Source organism: Anopheles marshallii, chromosome 3 (genome assembly GCF_943734725.1).
Source record: "Anopheles marshallii chromosome 3, idAnoMarsDA_429_01, whole genome shotgun sequence".
NCBI classification, from domain to species: domain Eukaryota; kingdom Metazoa; phylum Arthropoda; class Insecta; order Diptera; family Culicidae; genus Anopheles; species Anopheles marshallii.
Genome location: NC_071327.1, coordinates 12,285,968 through 12,304,664, shown reverse-complemented (window position 1 = coordinate 12,304,664; position 18,697 = coordinate 12,285,968). Strand labels below are relative to the sequence as shown.

Sequence of the window (18,697 nt, the reverse complement as noted above, 5' to 3'; positions counted from 1 at the left end):
CTCCAAGCTCGTTGATAACAGCTACGGACTGGGATACAACAAGCTGGTCGCCCCGGTCGTCGCCACCAAGGTCGTAGATAACAGCTACGGACTGGGATACAACAAGCTGGTTGCTCCAGTCCTTGCCAGCGGATACGGTCTCGGATACAACAAGCTGGTCGCCCCGGTTGTCGCCACCAAAGTCGTCGACAATGGACTGTTGAACTATGGCGGCTATGGACTGGGATACAACAAGTATCTTCATTCTGCTCCAGTTGCCAAGTATGTGTTGTAAATGTAGATAATATTGTTTTAATAAACCTGCTCTGGCTCCGATGCATGACGTACGAATGTTAGCCCAAACCTAGTTCCTTATTCTCTTTGTTCAATCTTCCGCCAGTTCGTTTTGGAGAGGTGTTTTCGTTTTTTGTGCTATTTGCGGCGTTTGCGTTTTTTGTTGCTATAATTCGGCCTCTCACTTAGCGTTAGATTCATATTCGAGCGATCTTTGTGCTGCTATAAAAAGACATCTCCCGACTCGTATCAATCAGAACCAGAACGATCTTCGACTCGATCGCATTACTGCAACCAAGCCAAACCTCCATCCAGCAATCATGAAGGTAATTGAAGAGCTTCTCAAGCAGCATCATTGGAATTGTCTCCAACTAACTGAAATTTGCTTCCCATTCATCAGTGCATCGCAGCTGTAGTCATGGTGGCTCTTGCCGTCGTGGTTGAGGGCGCCGTAGTTCCGGTTCCGGTTGTCTACTCCGCTCCCGAAACGACCATCGTCCAGCAGAACGTTGCTCCGAAGTACGTTGTGTCTGCCCCGATCTCCTACGCCGCTCTCTATGCCGTTCCAGCCTACTCCTATGCTGCGCACACCGTCTCCCATGCCGTCCCAGCCGTCCGAGCCCTTTCCTATACTCATGTCCCCTCGGTAGCTCCAGTTGCCTACTCCGCCCCAACGTTCTACTCCGATTCGGATGTTGTAGAAGCCGCTCCAGTGGCCGTGGCTCCTGCTGCCACCATCGTCGCTCAGCCCGCCGTGGCCGTTGTCGCCCAGAAGGAAGCTCGCTATGTGGCCGCCAACCGAGGCGCAGTCCATGAGGCTCCTCTGGCCGGACATGCCGTCAACCAGCAATCGCTGAACGTTGAGCCAGCGCCAGGAACTCTGTAAACATTTAACTTATCGTAGAATTTATAATTCAGTCACAAGGATTGAATAAACCTAACAAACATCAAATATGTCTGTTGTTAGTGTTTCTGTTTCATGAAAAAAATCTTCATTTGAACTAAATATAAGTTAAATCGATAACTCTTTTTAAAGGAAACTATTAACACCCATGATGTTTTGATCTTTATGTTACAAATTAATTTCGGTTATTTATGTTGTTCGTTCAAAATATCCTATTTTTTATATGTAAATTAACCTTGAAATTTTAATTGTTCGTATAAAAATGTTCATTTATTTACATTGTTTTTCCAAAACCTTCAGTATCACATGCATTTATGCCACAATCGACTTCTGGTTGACTAGATGACCTGGCAGAGGAGCCACATGGACGGCTCCCGGGTTGGCAGCAACGTACTTCGCAGCATGGGCCTGCACTGGGAGGTAGTTGTTGTATCCGTAGCCATAGCCGTGACCCAGACCGTATCCGTGTTCGACTCCGTATCCTCCATACAGACCCAGCGGACTGACCGTCTTTAGAGTGTTGACGTTGGCCTGGACCACAGTTGGGGCGTACTTGGCACCGTAGTATCCTCCATACAGACCCAGCGGACTGACCGTCTTCAGAGTGTTGACGTTGGCCTGGACCACAGTTGGGGCGTACTTGGCACCGTAGTATCCTCCATAGAGACCGTTGTTGTAGACAGAGTATGGAAGAGCGGCCGAGTACGGGTAGGACAGTCCGTGATCCAGCACGGAGGAGTAGCCCAGACCAGCGACGGAGGAGTAGCCCAGTCCAGCGAGGCCAGAGTAGTGACCAAGACCATCATACCCATTCAGACCCAGGCCATAGAGTCCCGAGTTGTAGGAGTACGGAAGAACCGACTGCACAGCTGGCAGGTAGGAACCGCTGGAGACAGTTGCCAGAGCCAGGACGGCGATTGCGATGAATCCCTGGAGTACATTTCCTTCCCATCAGTATCAATAAATACAATAATAGCTCGGATTGAACTCACCTTCATGTTTACAGTTGAGTGCTTCTTCGATCGATTGGATTTGATCGCGAAAACGTTGCAAGTGAACTGTGATCGTTTGACCCAAATATCGTCTGCTTTTATAACAAACTGCAAGCGACACATTTTCCGGTCAAAAGACCTTGGCCAAGGAGTTTTCCTTTCGTTTTACACTTCCGGTAGGTGGCGTTATAAAAGATGCGACCGCTGATGATAGCGGCATCAGTATTCGTACAGCGCTTCTATCAACACATTCTACAAAACCAATCAAAATGAAGGTAAGTCTCGTGGGAAACTCAGATCTAATCGGTCAAATCGGTTCTGAAACTATGCTCTCGTGCTTTCCAGTTCTTCATCGTAATCATGGCTGTGGCGTTGGTCGCTGTGTCCGAAGCGTCCTACCTCCAATACGATGATGATCTGTCCTACCAGAGCTATGGCTATGGACTTCCCCTGTCGAAGGTGGTTGTCGGTTCTTCGTACGGTCTGCCAGCAGCTGTGGACAAGTATGCCTACCCATCGTTGTACAGTTCCTATCCGGCAGTGAAGAAAGTGGTCGAATACCCGTCGGTTGCTCCGCTGCTGTCCTCCAAGCTCGTTGATAACAGCTACGGACTGGGATACAACAAGCTGGTCGCCCCGGTCGTCGCCACCAAGGTCGTTGATAACAGCTACGGACTGGGATACAACAAGCTGGTTGCTCCAGTCCTTGCCAGCGGATACGGTCTCGGATACAACAAGCTGGTCGCCCCGGTTGTCGCCACCAAAGTCGTCGACAACGGACTGTTGAACTATGGCGGCTATGGACTGGGATACAACAAGTATCTTCATTCTGCTCCAGTTGCCAAATATGTTTTCTAAATGTCATTCAATCCGATCCATGATGTACATACATGCACGAGTGATTTTATTTTCGGCTTTGCCCACTAATCCTATGCTGGATTGTCACCGCTCGCTCATGTATGTTCGGTTATTCTCGTTTCGTTCTTTTGTGCGTTCTTTATCGAATGTTTGTTACCTCCTTCACATGGAACCCGCCCAATCAAGTCATCTAATAAAAAATGGTCTTTTAAGACACAATTAACCTTTTTGTTTATGGAATAATCCTGTTTTGGCAAGAGACTTTTTGGTAAAGGAAAGAAGAATAGTGGCCCACCTATATAAGCCGTACAACCGGCTTGGTTTCGATCACAACGCAATCGATCTTCACGCAGTTTGGACGGTATCTTCCGAAAAACAAACAAACTCCGCAATCATGAAGGTAAGTGATTGAAACAGCATCGCTTTGGCGTACTAGGGCCTAAAGGGCTCTTCTTTTCTACATTCTTTCCAGTGCATCGCAGCTGTAGTCATGGTGGCCCTGGCCGTGGTTGTTGAGGGTGCCGTAGTTCCGGTGGTCTACTCCGCTCCCGAGACGACCGTCGTTCAGCAGAACGTTGCACCGAACTATGTTACGTCGAACGTTGCCTACAGTGCGCCAGCCATCACCGCTTACTCCGTGCCGCAAACGACTTACGTTCAGCAGAAATACGTCTCGGCGGCACCGGCTGTAACATACGCCGCGCCTGCTGTTACCGCCTACAACGTTGCTCCGGCTGCCTACACCACCGTACACCAGAACGTTGCCCCCGCTGTTGCCTACTCGACACCGGTCGTCACTGCCTACTCCGTGCCGGAAAAGACCGTTGTGCAGCAGCGCGTTGCTCCCGCTGTCACTTATTCGGCTCCGGTCGTCACTGCCTACTCGGTTCCGGAAAAGACCGTTGTGCAGCAGAACGTTGCACCGAAGTACGTTAGCTATTCGGCTCCGGCTGTGACCACCTACTCGGCCCCTGCCGTGTCTTATGCTGCCCCGGCCGTTTCGTACACTGCCCCGGCCGTTACCTACGCCGCCGCTCCAGTGACGCAATACAAATCGGTCGCTCCGATCCCGACCGTTTACTCGGCAGATTCGGAAGTGATTGAGGCTGCCCCAGTTGCTGCGGTTGCCCCCGCCGAAACCGTTGTCGTTGAGCAGCCCGCCACTGCTGTGGTGGCGAAGACCGGTGCCCGTTACGTTGCTGCCACTCCCGGTGCCGTACATGATGCGCCTCTCGCCGGACACACTGTCAACCAGCAGGCGTTCAACGTAGAGCCTGCACCAGGAACGCAGTAAGAAGATATCGAAGAATGACAACGGCGCGGAAAGGATATTTTGTTTCGATTACACACGCACGTACAGACTAAATTAACAAATTTCGAACTGCTGACAAGTGTTGTCTTGTTGGTTACACAAAATGAAATAAAATTGCAAAATCTCACATTGTACTATGAGTTTATTCAATACCCATCTTATTTTTCACTTATAGTTCTTTCCTCGAGAACTATAAATGATGGATTCCAGGGCCTGCAAAATTGTTTCTGTCTTTTCAAATTTTGTATTTCGAGACTTTATTCACATCCAACATTGCACACGACGTTACACCGAAACTTTGACCGGTTTAGTTTTAGTGACATGCACTGCGCCCGGATTGGCGGCCACATTCACTCCTCCTCCAACCTCCACTTCCACTGGTCGCTCAACCGGAACCGGGGCGGGATGAACCACAACCGGAACCTGATGTACAACTGGCTTCACGACAGGCACATACACCGGTACCGTATGGACGACCTTCTGTACATGCACTTCCGGTACCCGAACGTACTCTCGCACTGCAACCGGATGATAGGTGTGGAGCTGATGGCTGTGGAACAGGTGGTGGAAGAACGGACTGGGATTTGCATAGACGGTAGCGAGCAGTGTAAGCGCTAACACAGCTCTGAAGCCCTGGAAGCAAACAATCAAGCCGAGAACTATTACTCCCGAAGAGCAGGGAAGTACACGTCCACAAACACCTACCTTCATTGTGACGGCCTGTTGTGCAAGATGGGCGGAAGATCACCAAATAATGCATCTAACGTTCTTCGGTTCGAATTTATATAGTTTGGTTTCGGAGCATTTGAAAACTGGTTTTCCAAATTCCAAGTGGTCCAAAGCTCTTATCAGATCCACACGCCGAATACCCCGGACAATGGCTGCGACACACCGTCACCTAAGCAATGTGTCTTTCTTTCTTTGCATACAATCAATTAGTGAGAACCAGCGAGAAGTTTACGTTGGTAGCCGAATGAGTGTATTTCGAACGAATCGCTTCCTAATGTCCAGCTTCTTCACTTGGGTTTTGATTTGACTTGATGACTATTTTCGGGACGGAAAGAGTGTATTCACTGGTCGGCAGCGTTTAGTCCGAACCTGGCGCAGCTTCCAGGTTGAGTTGCTGCTGAGAGAAAGCATGGCCTGGCAGGGGGGCCTCATGGATCGCTCCTCGGTTGGCGGCCAGATAGCGGGCCTCCTTCTGATAAACGATCGCCGGTGCACTGTAGGCCAGTGGAGCGGTGTAATAGTACGGAGCAGCCGGTGCGTATGCCAGCGGTGCATGGGCATAGGCGTATGCGGGAGCCGCGGCAATAAACTTCGCATCCGAGTTACTCTGCACCACCGTTGTGTGCGGGGCCGCCAGGGCTAGCGGTGCTCCGTACAGCAGCGGGGCGAGTCCAGCATCGGCGACAGCTGCCAGGGCCATCATGACTACAGCTGCGATGCACTGGAAGTTAAGATTTGTATATTAGATGAAATTAGCATCTAAACCCCATGTTTGTTTGCCCATTTCAAATATTGTTTTAAAATGTTCCGTTTTTTAACAATACCTTCATGATTGCGATTGTTGGAATACTTCGTTGTGTTGTAAAAGACGAACAAGTTAATACTGATCACAACCTCGGCGTTACATCGATATTTATACTCTTACATTAAAAAAAAGCTCAATACACTTCCATTACATATCGCGACCGTCACATTCATTCCAGTTCATAATTTTATAGAAAATAGCGTACTAAAAAAAAGAAACAATGCACAAACATACAGAACCAGTTTTGTTCTTGCAACGCGATCCTCTCCCGTTCGCCAAGTGCACTGACCCGCGCAACATACGCATCGTTGTTCTGGTTCCGTGCGAAATTGACGATCACGTACTGAATACGCAAGCGCACGCATCCCAGGAACAAGTATTTTACCGATCTGGACACTTGATCTGGTTGCGTTTAAGCCCCCTTTTTCGCCTTACATTACGAACGGTTGCTCACCTGATCGTGGGTCTTTTCCCTTTTCTGTTTAATTCCTTTTATCTGATGCTGTGGAAGAATGTTTCCCGTGGACTGTTTTTTTTATTTTGCTTTTTTTCTGACAAGTGACGCGCGTCTTGAGTTGGTATAAAAAGGGAACAGCATACTCTCTAGGCACCACACTACTCAACCGATCTTTCGATCAAGCAATCCTTCTCAACCAACCCACAAACAATTTTAAGAAGCAATCATGAAGGTAAATAGTGTTCAGCGTTTCAGTCTTTCGCTAACTAAGCTTATATTAGATGTAATAACACTTTTCCTAAACCTTCCAGTGCATCGCAGCTGTAGTCATGATGGCCCTGGCAGCTGTCGCCGACGCTGGACTCGCCCCGCTGCTGTACGGAGCACCGCTAGCCCTGGCGGCCCCGCACACTACGGTGGTGCAGAGTAACTCGGATGCGAAGTTTATTGCCGCGGCTCCCGCATACGCCTATGCCCATGCACCGCTGGCATACGCACCGGCTGCTCCGTACTATTACACCGCTCCACTGGCCTACAGTGCACCGGCGATCGTTTATCAGAAGGAGGCCCGCTATCTGGCCGCCAACCGAGGAGCGATCCATGAGGCCCCCCTGCCAGGCCATGCTTTCTCTCAGCAGCAACTCAACCTGGAAGCTGCGCCAGGTTCGGACTAAACGCTGCCCACCAGTGAATACACTCTTTCCGTCCCGAAAATAGTCATCAAGTCAAATCAAACCCCAAGTGAAGAATCTGGACATTAGGAAGCGATTCGTTCGAAATACACACATTCGGCTACCAACGTAAACTTCTCGCTGGTTCTCACTAATTGATTGTATGCAAAGAAAGAAAGACACATTGCTTAGGTGACGGTGTGTCGATGCCATTGTCCGGGGTATTCGGCGTGTGGATCTGATAAGAGCTTTGGACCACTTGGAATTTGGAAAACCAGTTTTCAAATGCTCCGAAACCAAACTATATAAATTCGAACCGATGAGCGTTAGATGCATTATTTGGAGATCTTCCGCCCATCTTGCACAACAGGCCGTCACAATGAAGGTAGGTGTTTGTGGACGAGTACTCCGCTGCTCTTCGGGAGTAATAGTTCTCGGCTTGATTGTTTGCTTCCAGGGCTTCAGAGCTATCTTAGCGCTCACACTGCTCGCTACCGTGTATGCAAATCCCAGTCCGTTCTTCCACCACCTGTTCCACAGCCATCAGCTCCACACCTATCATCCGGTTGCAGTGCGAGAGTACGTTCGGGTACCGGAAGTGCATGTACAGAAGGTCGTCCATACGGTACCGGTGTATGTGCCTGTCGTGAAGCCAGTTGTACATCAGGTTCCGGTTGTGGTTCATCCCGCCCCGGTTCCGGTTGAGCGACCAGTGGAAGTGGAGGTTGGAGGAGGAGTGAATGTGGCCGCCAATCCGGGCGCAGTGCATGTCACTAAAACTAAGCCGGTCAAAGTGTCGGTGTGATTTGTGGTAAGAAGCTACGAAGAAACTGTTTATTTAATGTCATTCTCTTGCACGCGTGAACCTTTCTGAACGCATTCCACATTGTCACTCCACATTGTACGCTGATATGTATCGGCCGGACCCCAATCTTGTGGTTGTAGCTGACTTTTCAAACGCTGCATGATGAGGCATTAAAAATAAAGAATGTAAATCTAAAAGGCCAACAAAATTGCTTCGCATTCTTACCTTCATCAAAGAACCTTTCGTACACACCAGCTTGTAAATGGCAAACGCTGGAATACACAGCATGGAGACCACGCAACTTGCCCAACCGATTCCAATCGCCCATCGCGGATACGACACACCATTATAAGACACCTCAGTGTTGTACACGATTGTTGTGATGAAAATAAACTAAAACGAGGGTAACAATAGTTGTTCTCAACTACGACAACCGATATACCGGTGTAAGGATCTCTGCGTGTACTTACGGTCAGCACGATCGGAGTGATGACTTTCCACGATATTATCCAAAATCGTTCCACCTTACGATCGATCATGAACTCGACATCGCGGACAAACCTGTCACACCCGTATATCCATGCGACGGCAATGACCTCTACGATGCAAACCAGTATCACCGAAATTGACGCCGAGTACCAGTCCAACAGTTGTACCAAATACATGCCACCCTGCAAACGAGTATAAGACCCAGTTGTGACTTTTGTATATTATTGACCCCTTCCCCGAACTGTGTCTTACCCGCGTAACGCAGGCAAGTGACGCCAGGAAGAGTAGAACGCATGTCCCGGCCGTTATCAGTAGCTTCATTGAACGCAAGATGGGAAATACATCCAGCACCGAGGAAACGATCGCTTCGATTTGAACGAACTAAAATGATGGGGTTACATACATTATAACAGTTTATAGCAGTTGCTGTATTCTTCAGTGTCATACTCACCATACTATCAACTCCGAGAAAAAATAACATGCTAAAAAACAGACAGGCCCACAGGGGCGATAGCGGCAGCATACTGATCGCTTCCGGGTAGGTGATGAAAGCCAATCCCGGACCACCGGTGGCAGCCGTTGCTACTGGAAGACCCGTTTGATCTACAAAACCACAAGAGCTTAACCACTGCCCTTCCTCCCTTAAGATCTGCCATGTTGCAACTTACGTGAAAAATATCCCAACACCGAAAACACCACAAAGCCAGCCAAAATGCTTGTGCCACAGTTCACGATCGGTATGATGATCGAATCGAATTTGGTGTTGTTTTTAAAGTGATTGTAGCTCGCCATATTGACTATGCCGCCCCAGCCTGGGCCGAGCGAGAAGAAAATTTGTACAGCCGCGTCTGCCCACACGCGAAGATTCAGCAGCTGACTCCACTGTGGCATAATGTAAAACTTGATGCCTTCCATCGCACCCGGTAGTGTCACACCGCGCACTAGCAGCACCGCAAGGATCACGAACGGAAAGGTGGCTGTGAAGTAGACTACCTTACCGACGGACTGGACACCCTTGGCAATGCAGCAAAATATCACTATCCAGGCGATGACATCGCACACCAACAGTGGCCACACGATGCCTCCCATATGGTCGATACTGTCCGATATGTGAAGAATTTCGTTACTGAAATAAAAAAAAACACACCGGGTATATGTGAACGATTCAACGTTGACTTGTCGAGCACGATCAATTGCGAGTACTTACTGGAAAAACTCATCCGCTGGTGTACGGTAGCGATCCGTCACCATTAATTCACTGTTGTTGAGAAATAGTTCCACCTGTTGTTCACCGCGCAGCTCCAGACATCGCACCGTATTCCAGGCATTGCCACACGTTTCCCACGGTAGATGGGCTTGCAGCGAACGCCACAAGAAGAGCAGCGGATAGGAAATGATTGCATTGTAGTAGGCGGTGCAGATGAAGTTAATCACCACGATCGCAATACCGGCACCCTTGAACAGCGGGACGATTTTGAACACCGTTATACACCCCGTTCCACTAAACTGGCCGAGGCACGTTTCCAGAAAGAACAATGGTATACCGCACAGGACAAGCATCAGCAGATACGGCACCAAAAATGCGCCACCACCGTTCCGGTAGCAAAGGTACGGAAATCGCCACACATTGCCTAACCCGATCGCATAGCCAATGCACGATAGGAGGAACTCGGTTTTCGATGCCCAATGTCCGCGCGTTTCTTTCGTATCCGTCATAGCGCACCACGGACGCCGAACACTTCCAGCAAACTGTCATCCCATCGCGAACCGGGATCGGCTCCGATCGCGAGGCTGGGCGATCCGCTGGAATCATTAGCTCGATTTGGCATTCTTGTCCCCGGTGCGCATCTCAATCAACGTTGATCATCTTCAATTGACTGATACTCTACCGGGTGACACTGTAGCTACGTGCCGAGTGTGGCCCTAATAGACCACACTTTGTCTACACCACCAGAGATTTATCCACCGTCCAACAGCACTGCGCGAAGCATTATCTCGCGATATCCACACTAGTTTACACCGGTAATCTTCCATCTCCGATAACGCCGGTACGGCCGTACAACGCTAGACACACACGCTGCGCCGGAACTTAACCGCCAAACATGCAGCGGCAAATTGGACGTAAAAAATGAAGCGCGATCCGCCTGCTTAACTTACCCATTATTTATACTTCCTTCAAACGGTCCGAACCAAATCGAATTAATTTGCTACACCTAACAGGTCACTTGCCGCGTATCGTTTGCATTCATTAAGGATTTCAAGGTTAGACAAACCGTCACCTAGCGATTGATATCAATCAACTTATAACATTATTCAAAAGTGTAAATATATGAAACAAAATAATTTTTTTTCTTCTGGTTTAAGATCGTTCGATGAAAATTCTTGGAACTCTGGAGCACTGCAAAACACTCCGCTGTTGAGTGAAAGTGGTACATTGCGAGTAATAAGGTTTTCCTGTGCGCTATTAGTCATCGCAAGGTAAAACTCGCAAGGTATAACCATCGTCTACCACTGCCCATTGACCTGTATCTATTCGCTAACCTATTTCTCGTCAATGCTATTTATTGCATATTAATACGCAAAAATTTGCACAATTCGGTGCAGCCGGGTGCGGTACGGGAAAGCAATGTCTTTTTAGATCCGAATATAAAACCAAGCTAGCGGTACCGACACCGCAGCAGTGCACTCTTCACTACACGTTCGTACATTTCATTCAAACAACAATCACTCACCACCGGACCAACACGAGAACTATCACCATGCACCCGAGCAAGCCTTCCACGTCAGCGGGTTCGAAATGTACACCAATCACTGCGGACGATTCGATCGTGATCAGTGGGATTGCGGGCAAGTATCCGCGTTCGGACAGTGTGGAACATTTTGCCGAAAACCTGTACAACAAGGTACAAAGCGTTCCCGTGATCGCGTGTTAAAGTGTCGTACAGAACGTGCCTCGTCTACACCATATTTGTTCCGTTTTTTCACCACTTTTTTAAGGTGGACTTAGTCGACGATAAGGAAGATCGGTGGCGACATCTGTACGCGGGCATACCGAAGCGTCTCGGGAAGCTGAACAATTTGGGCAAGTTTGATGCGGAATTCTTCAACAGTGGCTTCCAGGAAACGCACACCATGGATCCGCAGCAACGTCTGCTGCTGGAACATTGCTATGAAGCATTGCTGGATGCCGGACTGCATCCGGATGATATCAAGGGAACGCGCACCGGTGTGTTTGTCGGTGTGTCGATTGCGGAAACGGAAATCTATTGGACGTACAAGAAAACTAAGTCACCCTACAACAGGTCCATCTTGGGGTGAGTCCATCAACTGCGGTTGAGTATCATGCTTCAAGATTCTATCGGATGCTTTCTCGCTACAAAATATAGTTTTGTCCGAAGTATGCTTGCGACCAAAATTGCATACGCGTTGGATTTGAAGGGACCTTCCATGGCGGTGGATACGGCCTGCAGCAGCTCGATGTACGCTCTCGATTGGGCCTGTAAGGCTATCCGGCAGGGACAGTGTGATGCCGCCATTGTCGCCGGTACCAACCTTACGCTGCATCCTTACATCACCCTGCAGTTTGCGCTGCTCGGCGTGTTGGCGGCGGATGGATACTGTCGACCGTTCGATAAGAATGCTTCGGGGTATTCCCGATCCGAGGCGAATGCGGTAATACTGCTCCAAAAGGCGAAGGACGCCAAGCGTATCTATGCGCACGTGGTCAACACCAAAACGAACTGCGATGGTTACAAGCTTGAGGGCATTACCTTTCCATCCAACAAGGTGCAGAAACAGCTGCTGGATGAGCTCTACTCCGAGGTGCCCTATGATCCGAAGGACGTCAGCTATGTGGAAGCGCACAGTACCGGTACCGTTGTTGGTGATCCGGAAGAGTGTGACGCCATTGAGAAGGTGTTTTGTCCCGACCGAACCGAACCACTGTTGGTCGGGTCGGTTAAATCCAACATCGGCCATTCGGAAGCGGCAGCCGGAATCTGTTCCGTTACCAAGTGTGTTATTGCGATGCAAAACTGTATCATTCCGCCGAACATCAATTATACGGAGCCACGTACGGATGTACCATCGCTGTTAAATGGAAAGCTTAAAGTCGTTGATCAATCGACCCCTCTTGCTGGACCCCTAGTGGCGGTAAATTCCTTCGGATTTGGTGGTGCAAATGCTCATGCGCTGCTGCACAACTGTATGAAGTCAAAGATCAAAGGAGGATGTCCATCGGATGGAATGCCACGGTTGGTCGTTTGGAGCGGTAGAACCATTGCCGCGGTCGATAACTTTTTGGACGGTCTGAAAGGTAAAGGATTCGATGCAGAGCTGTACGCACTAACGCACAACATTCAGCGCAAGGCAATTCCTAAAATGACCACCAAAGGATACGTTGTTTTCGGTGGACGTAAGGATGGCAACGTTGAGCAACTTTACAAAGCCGTTACAACCGTAATTCCCAAGAAGTACAAGATTCCCTCCGTAACTCTCGTGTTCGGACCACTGGATAACAACTGGAAGACTACGGTGGAAACGTTCAAACAATTTCCCGAGTTCGCTAAAAGCACCAAAGAATGTTTGCAGGCAATAAGAGGATGTGGTTTCGATGCTTTCGATCAAACGATGCAGACGGACGATCCCATTCATCGCATCTTGTGGACGTTCATCACTCAGGTGGGTGTGTATCGCGTGTTGGTGAAGTGTGGTCTATCCATTGATCAGTACGCTGGATATGGTGCTGGACAAATAGCGTGCGCGCATCTCGATGGTGTACTGTCGCTACAAGACGCATTACGTGTGGGTTACGCGCAGGGATACATCATTCGTGCCCATCATACCGAGAAAAGCTCCAGCAGCAGCATTGCGTCGAACAAACAGCTCAACGTTAAGATGGCAGCCGCACTGAAACCTCTGCGGCTACAGGCTGCATCACCGAGATGGTTTAATCCTTGCCAGCTCAAAACGTTTGATATGTACGACCCTAAAATGAAGGCGTCGGTGTTCCAAACATTAGGCGGTGAAACATGTATTCTACAACCGTTGAATGATTCTTTGAAAACTCCTAACGAAGTCGTCATCAACTTCCTTAAGACGCTTGGAGAGTAAGTATTTGCATACCCCTCTCTTTCTAATAGTACTTCACTATTGATCTATAATCACAACTTGTCCTTTTTCAGCATTTTCCAGAAAGGCCATCAAATCAATCTACTATCGCTATACCCTTCGGTTGAGTTTCCTGTTTCACAGAGTACTCCCATGATATCGTCACTGCTGGAGTGGGACCATTCAGCCGATTGGCACGTCACCAACTTCCGGACGACCCGTATGGTAGATCAGAGCACATCTGAATATACCATTTCGCTCTCGGAACAAGACTACATCGCTGGCCACTGCATCGATGGAAGAATCCTTATACCGGCTACGGGCTATCTTTTCTACGTGTGGGATTCTTTCTCCGGTAAGATGGGTATCATTCCCGAGGAAATGCCGGTCGAGTTTTTCGATATAGAATTTCTGCGCGCAACCACACTCGTTGGTGATCAGCAGGTAACGCTTACAGTTGATTTGAACGAAGTAACCGGCTATTTTGAGGTGAGTGAAGGTACGGCACTGGTAGTGACGGGTCGCATTCAAGCGCTTACCAACTACAAACCACCGGTCGTTGAACATAAGAAGAGTAGTGCTGTGATGCTTCCATCGAAAGATTTCTATAAGGAGCTGCGGCTACGTGGATACCACTACGGGGGTTTCTTCAAGTCCGTAATAGAGGCTGCTGCCGATGGATCATATGCTAAAATCGAATGGAAATTCAACTGGACTGCATTACTCGATTGTATACTACAAGTTGCTATCATAGCTGTGGATTCTCGTTCGCTCGTGATTCCTACACGCATTGAGTCCATCAAAATTGATCCGATACAGCATAAGGGTACAGACAAATCCCTAGGAAACGAAGTACCTAGCTACAATGTTTGCTTCGATCCCGACCTTAACCTATTGCAGTGTGGAGCGATTGAAATACGTGGTCTTAATGCAAGTACTATCGCTCGACGACTTCCACCCGGTGTTCCTGTACTTGAGAGCTATCGCTTCCAGCCGTACTACCCGCAAAACACAGTTCAACCAGCCACAGCCGTCTCAACCATTGTGCAAATGATTCTCGAAAATCAATCCACAATATTATTCACCGTTACGGAAGTTCACTCCAAAACGAGGGGTCCGATCATTTCCCTCTTCGGCGATGCTATCGGTGATTTGCCCTTGGTAAAAGCTCACCTTACGTTGCTCTCCAGTGCTAAGCCGGAGCCTATTCCTAACGTTACCATCTCGGAGGATAAGCTCATGAAGCAGCGCAACGTGCTATTGCTCATCTGCGAGAACCTCTTCAATGACGACGAGTTCATCTCCGATGCGATCAACTCTCTATCCGATCAGGGCTTCATACTACTCCGAGAGGCTCAAGGATATCGTCTGCAGAATAGCCATCGACGACTTCAGCTTGTGAGCACCATTCCGATCGAAGGTGAAACATTTCTGCTGCTGCAACAAAAGAAGTCCGCTATGAATACCTGCGTCGATGCTCACGTTATCCAGATATCATCGAACGATACCGCCCACAATTGGTTGCTGGAGTTGAAGCAAGAAGTCAAAACCAAACCCGTCATTCTCTGCGCCCAGAATGATCCTTCTTCGGGCATCATCGGCCTTGTGAACTGCATACGCAAGGAGCCCAACATTCAAACCGTTTCCTGCTTCTTCATCGATGACCCCAATGCGCCACCGTTCGATTCTTCCAATCCATTCTACAAAGATCAGATCGAGCTTGGACTGGCGATCAATGTTTATCGCCATGGAGAGTGGGGATCCTATCGCCATTTTAAGCTACTGGAAGAACCGCGTTATGAGTCTACCACCAACCATTGTTTCGCCAATTGCGTTAAACCGGGCGATCTCTCTTCATTCACCTGGATGGTTGGACCGTTGAGTGAGCAACCACCGTCAAGCCCATTGGTCAAAGTCGTTTACAGTTCTTTGAATTTCAAAGATGTCATGATCGCTACTGGAAGACTTACGATCGAAACGTTCTGCACTAACCGACTACAACAAGAGTGTATCTTGGGTTTCGAGTACTCTGGAGTCACTGCCACAGGCAAACGGGTTATGGGAATCATTCCAGCTGGATCCATGGCTACAATAGTTGAAGCTGATTCTCTATTCACTTTGGATGTTCCTGATGAATGCACCCTGGAGCAAGCGGCTACTATTCCTACGGTATACGCTACGGTCTATGCTGCCTTCTTCATTTGCGCTCATATTCGCAAAGGAAACTCCATTCTCATACACGCCGGCACGGGTGGCATTGGTCTAGCTGCGATTCGAGTATGTCTAGCTTACGGACTTGAAGTCTTTACCACTGTTAGCACCAAGGAGAAACGTGAATTCCTCTTAAGCTACTTCCCCGATCTTAACCCTAACAACATCGGTAATTCCCGAGACATCTCTTTCGAAACGCTCATCAAGGAGCGTACCAATGGGCGGGGTGTTGACTTCGTTCTCAACTCCCTCTCCGAGGAAAAGCTTCAGGCTTCCATTCGCTGTCTGGCTAAGGGTGGACATTTTCTAGAAATTGGAAAATATGATATGATGAAGGACTCCAAACTGGCAATGGCACTCTTCCAAAAAGGACTTACCTTCACCGCCGTGCTCGTCGATTTGATGTTCCAGGAGAAACGAGAACTCATGCAGGAGTTACACAAACTCATTGTGGAGGATATGTCCAAGGGCATCGTACAGCCCCTTCCTACAAGCGTTTTCCAGGCGCACGAGATCGAACAAGCGTTCCGATATCTTGCTACGGCCAAGCACATCGGAAAGGTTGTGCTCAAGATTCGCGATAACGAAGACGATCTCGCGTCCGTCCCGATAGCATATCTTCCGCGGGTGTACTGTAACCCTGAGCAAAGCTTTGTCATTGCTGGAGGTCTTGGTGGATTTGGACTTGAGCTGGCCGATTGGCTTATCATTCGGGGCTGTCGTAAGCTGCTTCTTAGTTCCAGCAGAGGAATCACCAAGCCCTATCAGCAATACCGTATCAAGTAAGTATTCTGTGCATTGTGATTCTTGCAGTTATTTTTCACTCGACCATTCCTTCCTCTCTAGTACATGGCATACGTACGGAGTGCAAGTGCTCGTCTCTACAGAAGACATCTCCACCGAGAATGGATGTCGTCGACTTCTCCAGCAAGCCATAAAAATGGGACCGATCGCCGGTATATTCAATCTGGCCGTACAGCTCCGGGATGCCATCATCGAGAACCAATCGGTGGATAAGTTTGCCGAGTGTCTGGCTCCGAAAGCCACCGCTACACACCATCTCGATCTACTCAGCCGAGAGCTGTGCCCCATGCTGAAGCATTTCGTCGTTTTCTCCAGCGTATCGTGCGGTAGAGGAAACGCCGGTCAATCTAACTACGGCATGGCGAACTCCATCATGGAACGTATCATCGAACATCGTGTCGCTCAAGGTCTGCCCGGAAAAGCCATCCAGTGGGGGGCCATCGGAGAGGTCGGAATTGTTGCCGACATGCAGGAAGATAAAATCGACATGGAGATCGGCGGTACATTACAGCAACGACTTTCTTCCTGCATCCAAGTGCTCGATCAGCTGCTGACCTCTTCCGAACCTCTTGTGGCCAGTATGGTTGTTGCCGAGAAGCGTAGCTCTAGCGGTGGCGCCAAGAACATCGTCGAAGCCGTCATGAACATCATGAACATTCGCGATATGAAGTCCGTCTCCGTTGAGAGCACGCTCGCTGACATCGGTATGGACTCGCTCATGGCCGTCGAAATCCGACAGGTTCTGGAGCGAGACTTTGATATCATCTTGACGCCCCAGGACCTTCGCACGCTCACCTTCTCGAAGCTTCAGAAGCTCGCCGATGCTAAGGCCGAGAACGAAGCTGCCGAAATCGCTGCTCAACAGCTACAGCTGGAGGATTTGTTGGCAAGCTTCGGTGATGAAGCCGCCAGTCATCACACTGTCCTACGGCTGTCTTCCAAATGTAACGACCTCGTGTTCGATCGACCTGTTCTGATCATACCGGGAATTGAGAGCGTATGTAGTCCAGCCTGGACCAAGATCGCTTCCGAGATCAACGCTCCTACATTTATGCTGCAAACATTCGCCAACGCAACCGATGAGCAGACCATCGTCGGAATCGTTGACACCGTCTTTGACGAGATGTTCCAGACTGTCTTCGCCAAAGCGGAACAGTTCTTGGTCATTGGATATTCCTTCGGATCACTGTTAGCACTGGAAATTGTGAAGCGCCTAGAGGCACGATCACTTCACGGAAAGCTGATGTTAATCGATGGGTCGCCGTTGTACCTGCAGCGTTTCGCCAGCCACCATTTATCGGGCTTTGACGACGAGCACCTTCAAATGGCAATCCTTACGCTCGTGCTTTCTTTTTCGTTGCCTTCTGTGTCCAACGAATTTTTAGCCACGATCATGAGTGAAGCCACGTACGAAAATCGTGTCTCCAAAATGTTGGAAATTGGTCGTGAATCAAACCCATTCTCGGAAGACTACACACGCAAAATGATGCGAGTATTGTTCTATCGGCTGAAAGCCGCCATGAACATGAGCACCGATGTGAAGGAAAAGCTGGCATCTCCCTTGGTGCTTGTACGCTCGGGAACGATTAGCGAAATTGAGGAGGATTATGGTTTAAGTGATTTTACCCAGTCGTCGATGATTGTCAAAGTCATTGATGGAACGCATCAAACCATGCTTTCGAACATGGAACTGATTGAAATTATTAATAAGGACACTCTGTGAACATGACACATATAAGTAAACTTATTTATCAATTTCTATAAGCTAATCAATAAAGCGAAGCATTCCAAAACCGATCAACTGTTTAGTTCAATTCAAACAATGCAAATATAAAAATGCCCGTAGAATGGTATTTGCCCTATAGATTTTAGTCTTTGAAAATAACAAAAAAAGACATCCACAAAGTCTGAAATACAAAGACAAGCATCGACTGATTGAAGTTTGCACTTTAAACCCTGTTTTCAGTGCTTTTGCACTCCGCTCTATTGAGACAACACAAATAACCCGAACGGTATTGATTTAAATAGGTTTTTTTTACAAACCTGCTACATCGAATGGCGTCGTATAGAAAGTGTGTGCCGATTCCAAAAACTTGTGCCGTAAACAATAAAGTAAAGAAGATGTCTTTTCACCTCGCCGGTTCGGTATAATTAGCACCTTTAATTAGCTATCGCTTAAAGCTTAAAGCGAAATAAACGATACGTTTGCCCACTAATTGCACATGGCCGGCGTCACATCCGCGGAGCCGGATAATTATGCAGCACAATTTGAATGTTT

General features: G+C 48.5%; 8 protein-coding genes across 8 annotated transcripts; 5 read left to right on the top strand and 3 right to left on the bottom strand.

Moving 5' to 3' along the window:
• Positions 1-2,294: 2,294 nt before the first annotated feature.
• Positions 2,295-3,027, top strand: LOC128710871 (uncharacterized; the record flags this gene model as incomplete). The annotated part of the gene is made up of 2 exons (XM_053805725.1): positions 2,295-2,444; positions 2,515-3,027. Coding segments are annotated over 2 exons (663 nt in total), but the record flags the coding sequence as incomplete, so codon positions are not given.
• A 394-nt stretch (positions 3,028-3,421) lies between these two features.
• LOC128710870 (cuticle protein 16.5-like) lies at positions 3,422-4,321 on the top strand. The gene is made up of 3 exons (XM_053805724.1): positions 3,422-3,427; positions 3,500-3,850; positions 3,926-4,321. The coding sequence occupies exons 1-3, from the start codon at positions 3,422-3,424 to the stop codon at positions 4,319-4,321; spliced, it is 753 nt and encodes a 250-aa protein (XP_053661699.1).
• Positions 4,322-4,624: 303 nt separating this feature from the next.
• Positions 4,625-5,050, bottom strand: LOC128710867 (uncharacterized). Its single transcript, XM_053805721.1, has 2 exons — positions 5,045-5,050; positions 4,625-4,972 (listed from the first exon to the last, which is right to left on the bottom strand). The coding sequence occupies exons 1-2, from the start codon at positions 5,048-5,050 to the stop codon at positions 4,625-4,627; spliced, it is 354 nt and encodes a 117-aa protein (XP_053661696.1).
• A 376-nt stretch (positions 5,051-5,426) lies between these two features.
• LOC128710862 (cuticle protein 16.5-like) lies at positions 5,427-5,898 on the bottom strand. The gene is made up of 2 exons (XM_053805717.1): positions 5,893-5,898; positions 5,427-5,789 (listed from the first exon to the last, which is right to left on the bottom strand). Exons 1-2 carry the CDS (start codon positions 5,896-5,898, stop codon positions 5,427-5,429), a joined length of 369 nt encoding a protein of 122 aa, XP_053661692.1.
• Positions 5,899-6,556: 658 nt separating this feature from the next.
• LOC128710857 (cuticle protein 16.5-like) lies at positions 6,557-7,004 on the top strand. The gene is made up of 2 exons (XM_053805713.1): positions 6,557-6,562; positions 6,642-7,004. Exons 1-2 carry the CDS (start codon positions 6,557-6,559, stop codon positions 7,002-7,004), a joined length of 369 nt encoding a protein of 122 aa, XP_053661688.1.
• A 376-nt stretch (positions 7,005-7,380) lies between these two features.
• Positions 7,381-7,806, top strand: LOC128710854 (uncharacterized). Its single transcript, XM_053805708.1, has 2 exons — positions 7,381-7,386; positions 7,459-7,806. The coding sequence occupies exons 1-2, from the start codon at positions 7,381-7,383 to the stop codon at positions 7,804-7,806; spliced, it is 354 nt and encodes a 117-aa protein (XP_053661683.1).
• A 29-nt stretch (positions 7,807-7,835) lies between these two features.
• Positions 7,836-10,011, bottom strand: LOC128710851 (sodium-dependent proline transporter). Its single transcript, XM_053805706.1, has 7 exons — positions 9,503-10,011; positions 8,964-9,421; positions 8,747-8,898; positions 8,548-8,676; positions 8,277-8,477; positions 8,032-8,199; positions 7,836-7,961 (listed from the first exon to the last, which is right to left on the bottom strand). Exons 1-7 carry the CDS (start codon positions 10,009-10,011, stop codon positions 7,836-7,838), a joined length of 1,743 nt encoding a protein of 580 aa, XP_053661681.1.
• Positions 10,012-11,054: 1,043 nt separating this feature from the next.
• Positions 11,055-18,142, top strand: LOC128711434 (fatty acid synthase-like). Its single transcript, XM_053806311.1, has 5 exons — positions 11,055-11,198; positions 11,293-11,609; positions 11,682-13,403; positions 13,479-16,397; positions 16,462-18,142. The coding sequence occupies exons 1-5, from the start codon at positions 11,055-11,057 to the stop codon at positions 18,140-18,142; spliced, it is 6,783 nt and encodes a 2,260-aa protein (XP_053662286.1).
• The last annotated feature ends 555 nt before the right edge of the window (positions 18,143-18,697 follow it).

What these genes read in the sequence shown, in the direction of transcription:
- LOC128710870 (XM_053805724.1), top strand. An exon ending in ACTCCGTGCCGGAAAAGACC is followed by an intron (nt 3,851 to 3,925) that starts GTTGTGCAGCAG and finishes GTTCCGGAAAAG; the next exon opens with ACCGTTGTGCAGCAGAACGT.
- LOC128710851 (XM_053805706.1), bottom strand. Translation starts at nt 10,011, where the DNA reads ATGACGGATACGAAAGAAACGCGCGGACATTGGGCATCGAAAACCGAG. An exon ending in CCAGCGGATGAGTTTTTCCA is followed by an intron (nt 9,422 to 9,502) that starts GTAAGTACTCGC and finishes TTTTTATTTCAG; the next exon opens with TAACGAAATTCTTCACATAT. An exon ending in CACTTGCCTGCGTTACGCGG is followed by an intron (nt 8,478 to 8,547) that starts GTAAGACACAGT and finishes ACTCGTTTGCAG; the next exon opens with GGTGGCATGTATTTGGTACA.
- LOC128711434 (XM_053806311.1), top strand. Translation starts at nt 11,055, where the DNA reads ATGCACCCGAGCAAGCCTTCCACGTCAGCGGGTTCGAAATGTACACCA. An exon ending in CCGAAAACCTGTACAACAAG is followed by an intron (nt 11,199 to 11,292) that starts GTACAAAGCGTT and finishes CACTTTTTTAAG; the next exon opens with GTGGACTTAGTCGACGATAA. An exon ending in TTCCTTAAGACGCTTGGAGA is followed by an intron (nt 13,404 to 13,478) that starts GTAAGTATTTGC and finishes GTCCTTTTTCAG; the next exon opens with CATTTTCCAGAAAGGCCATC.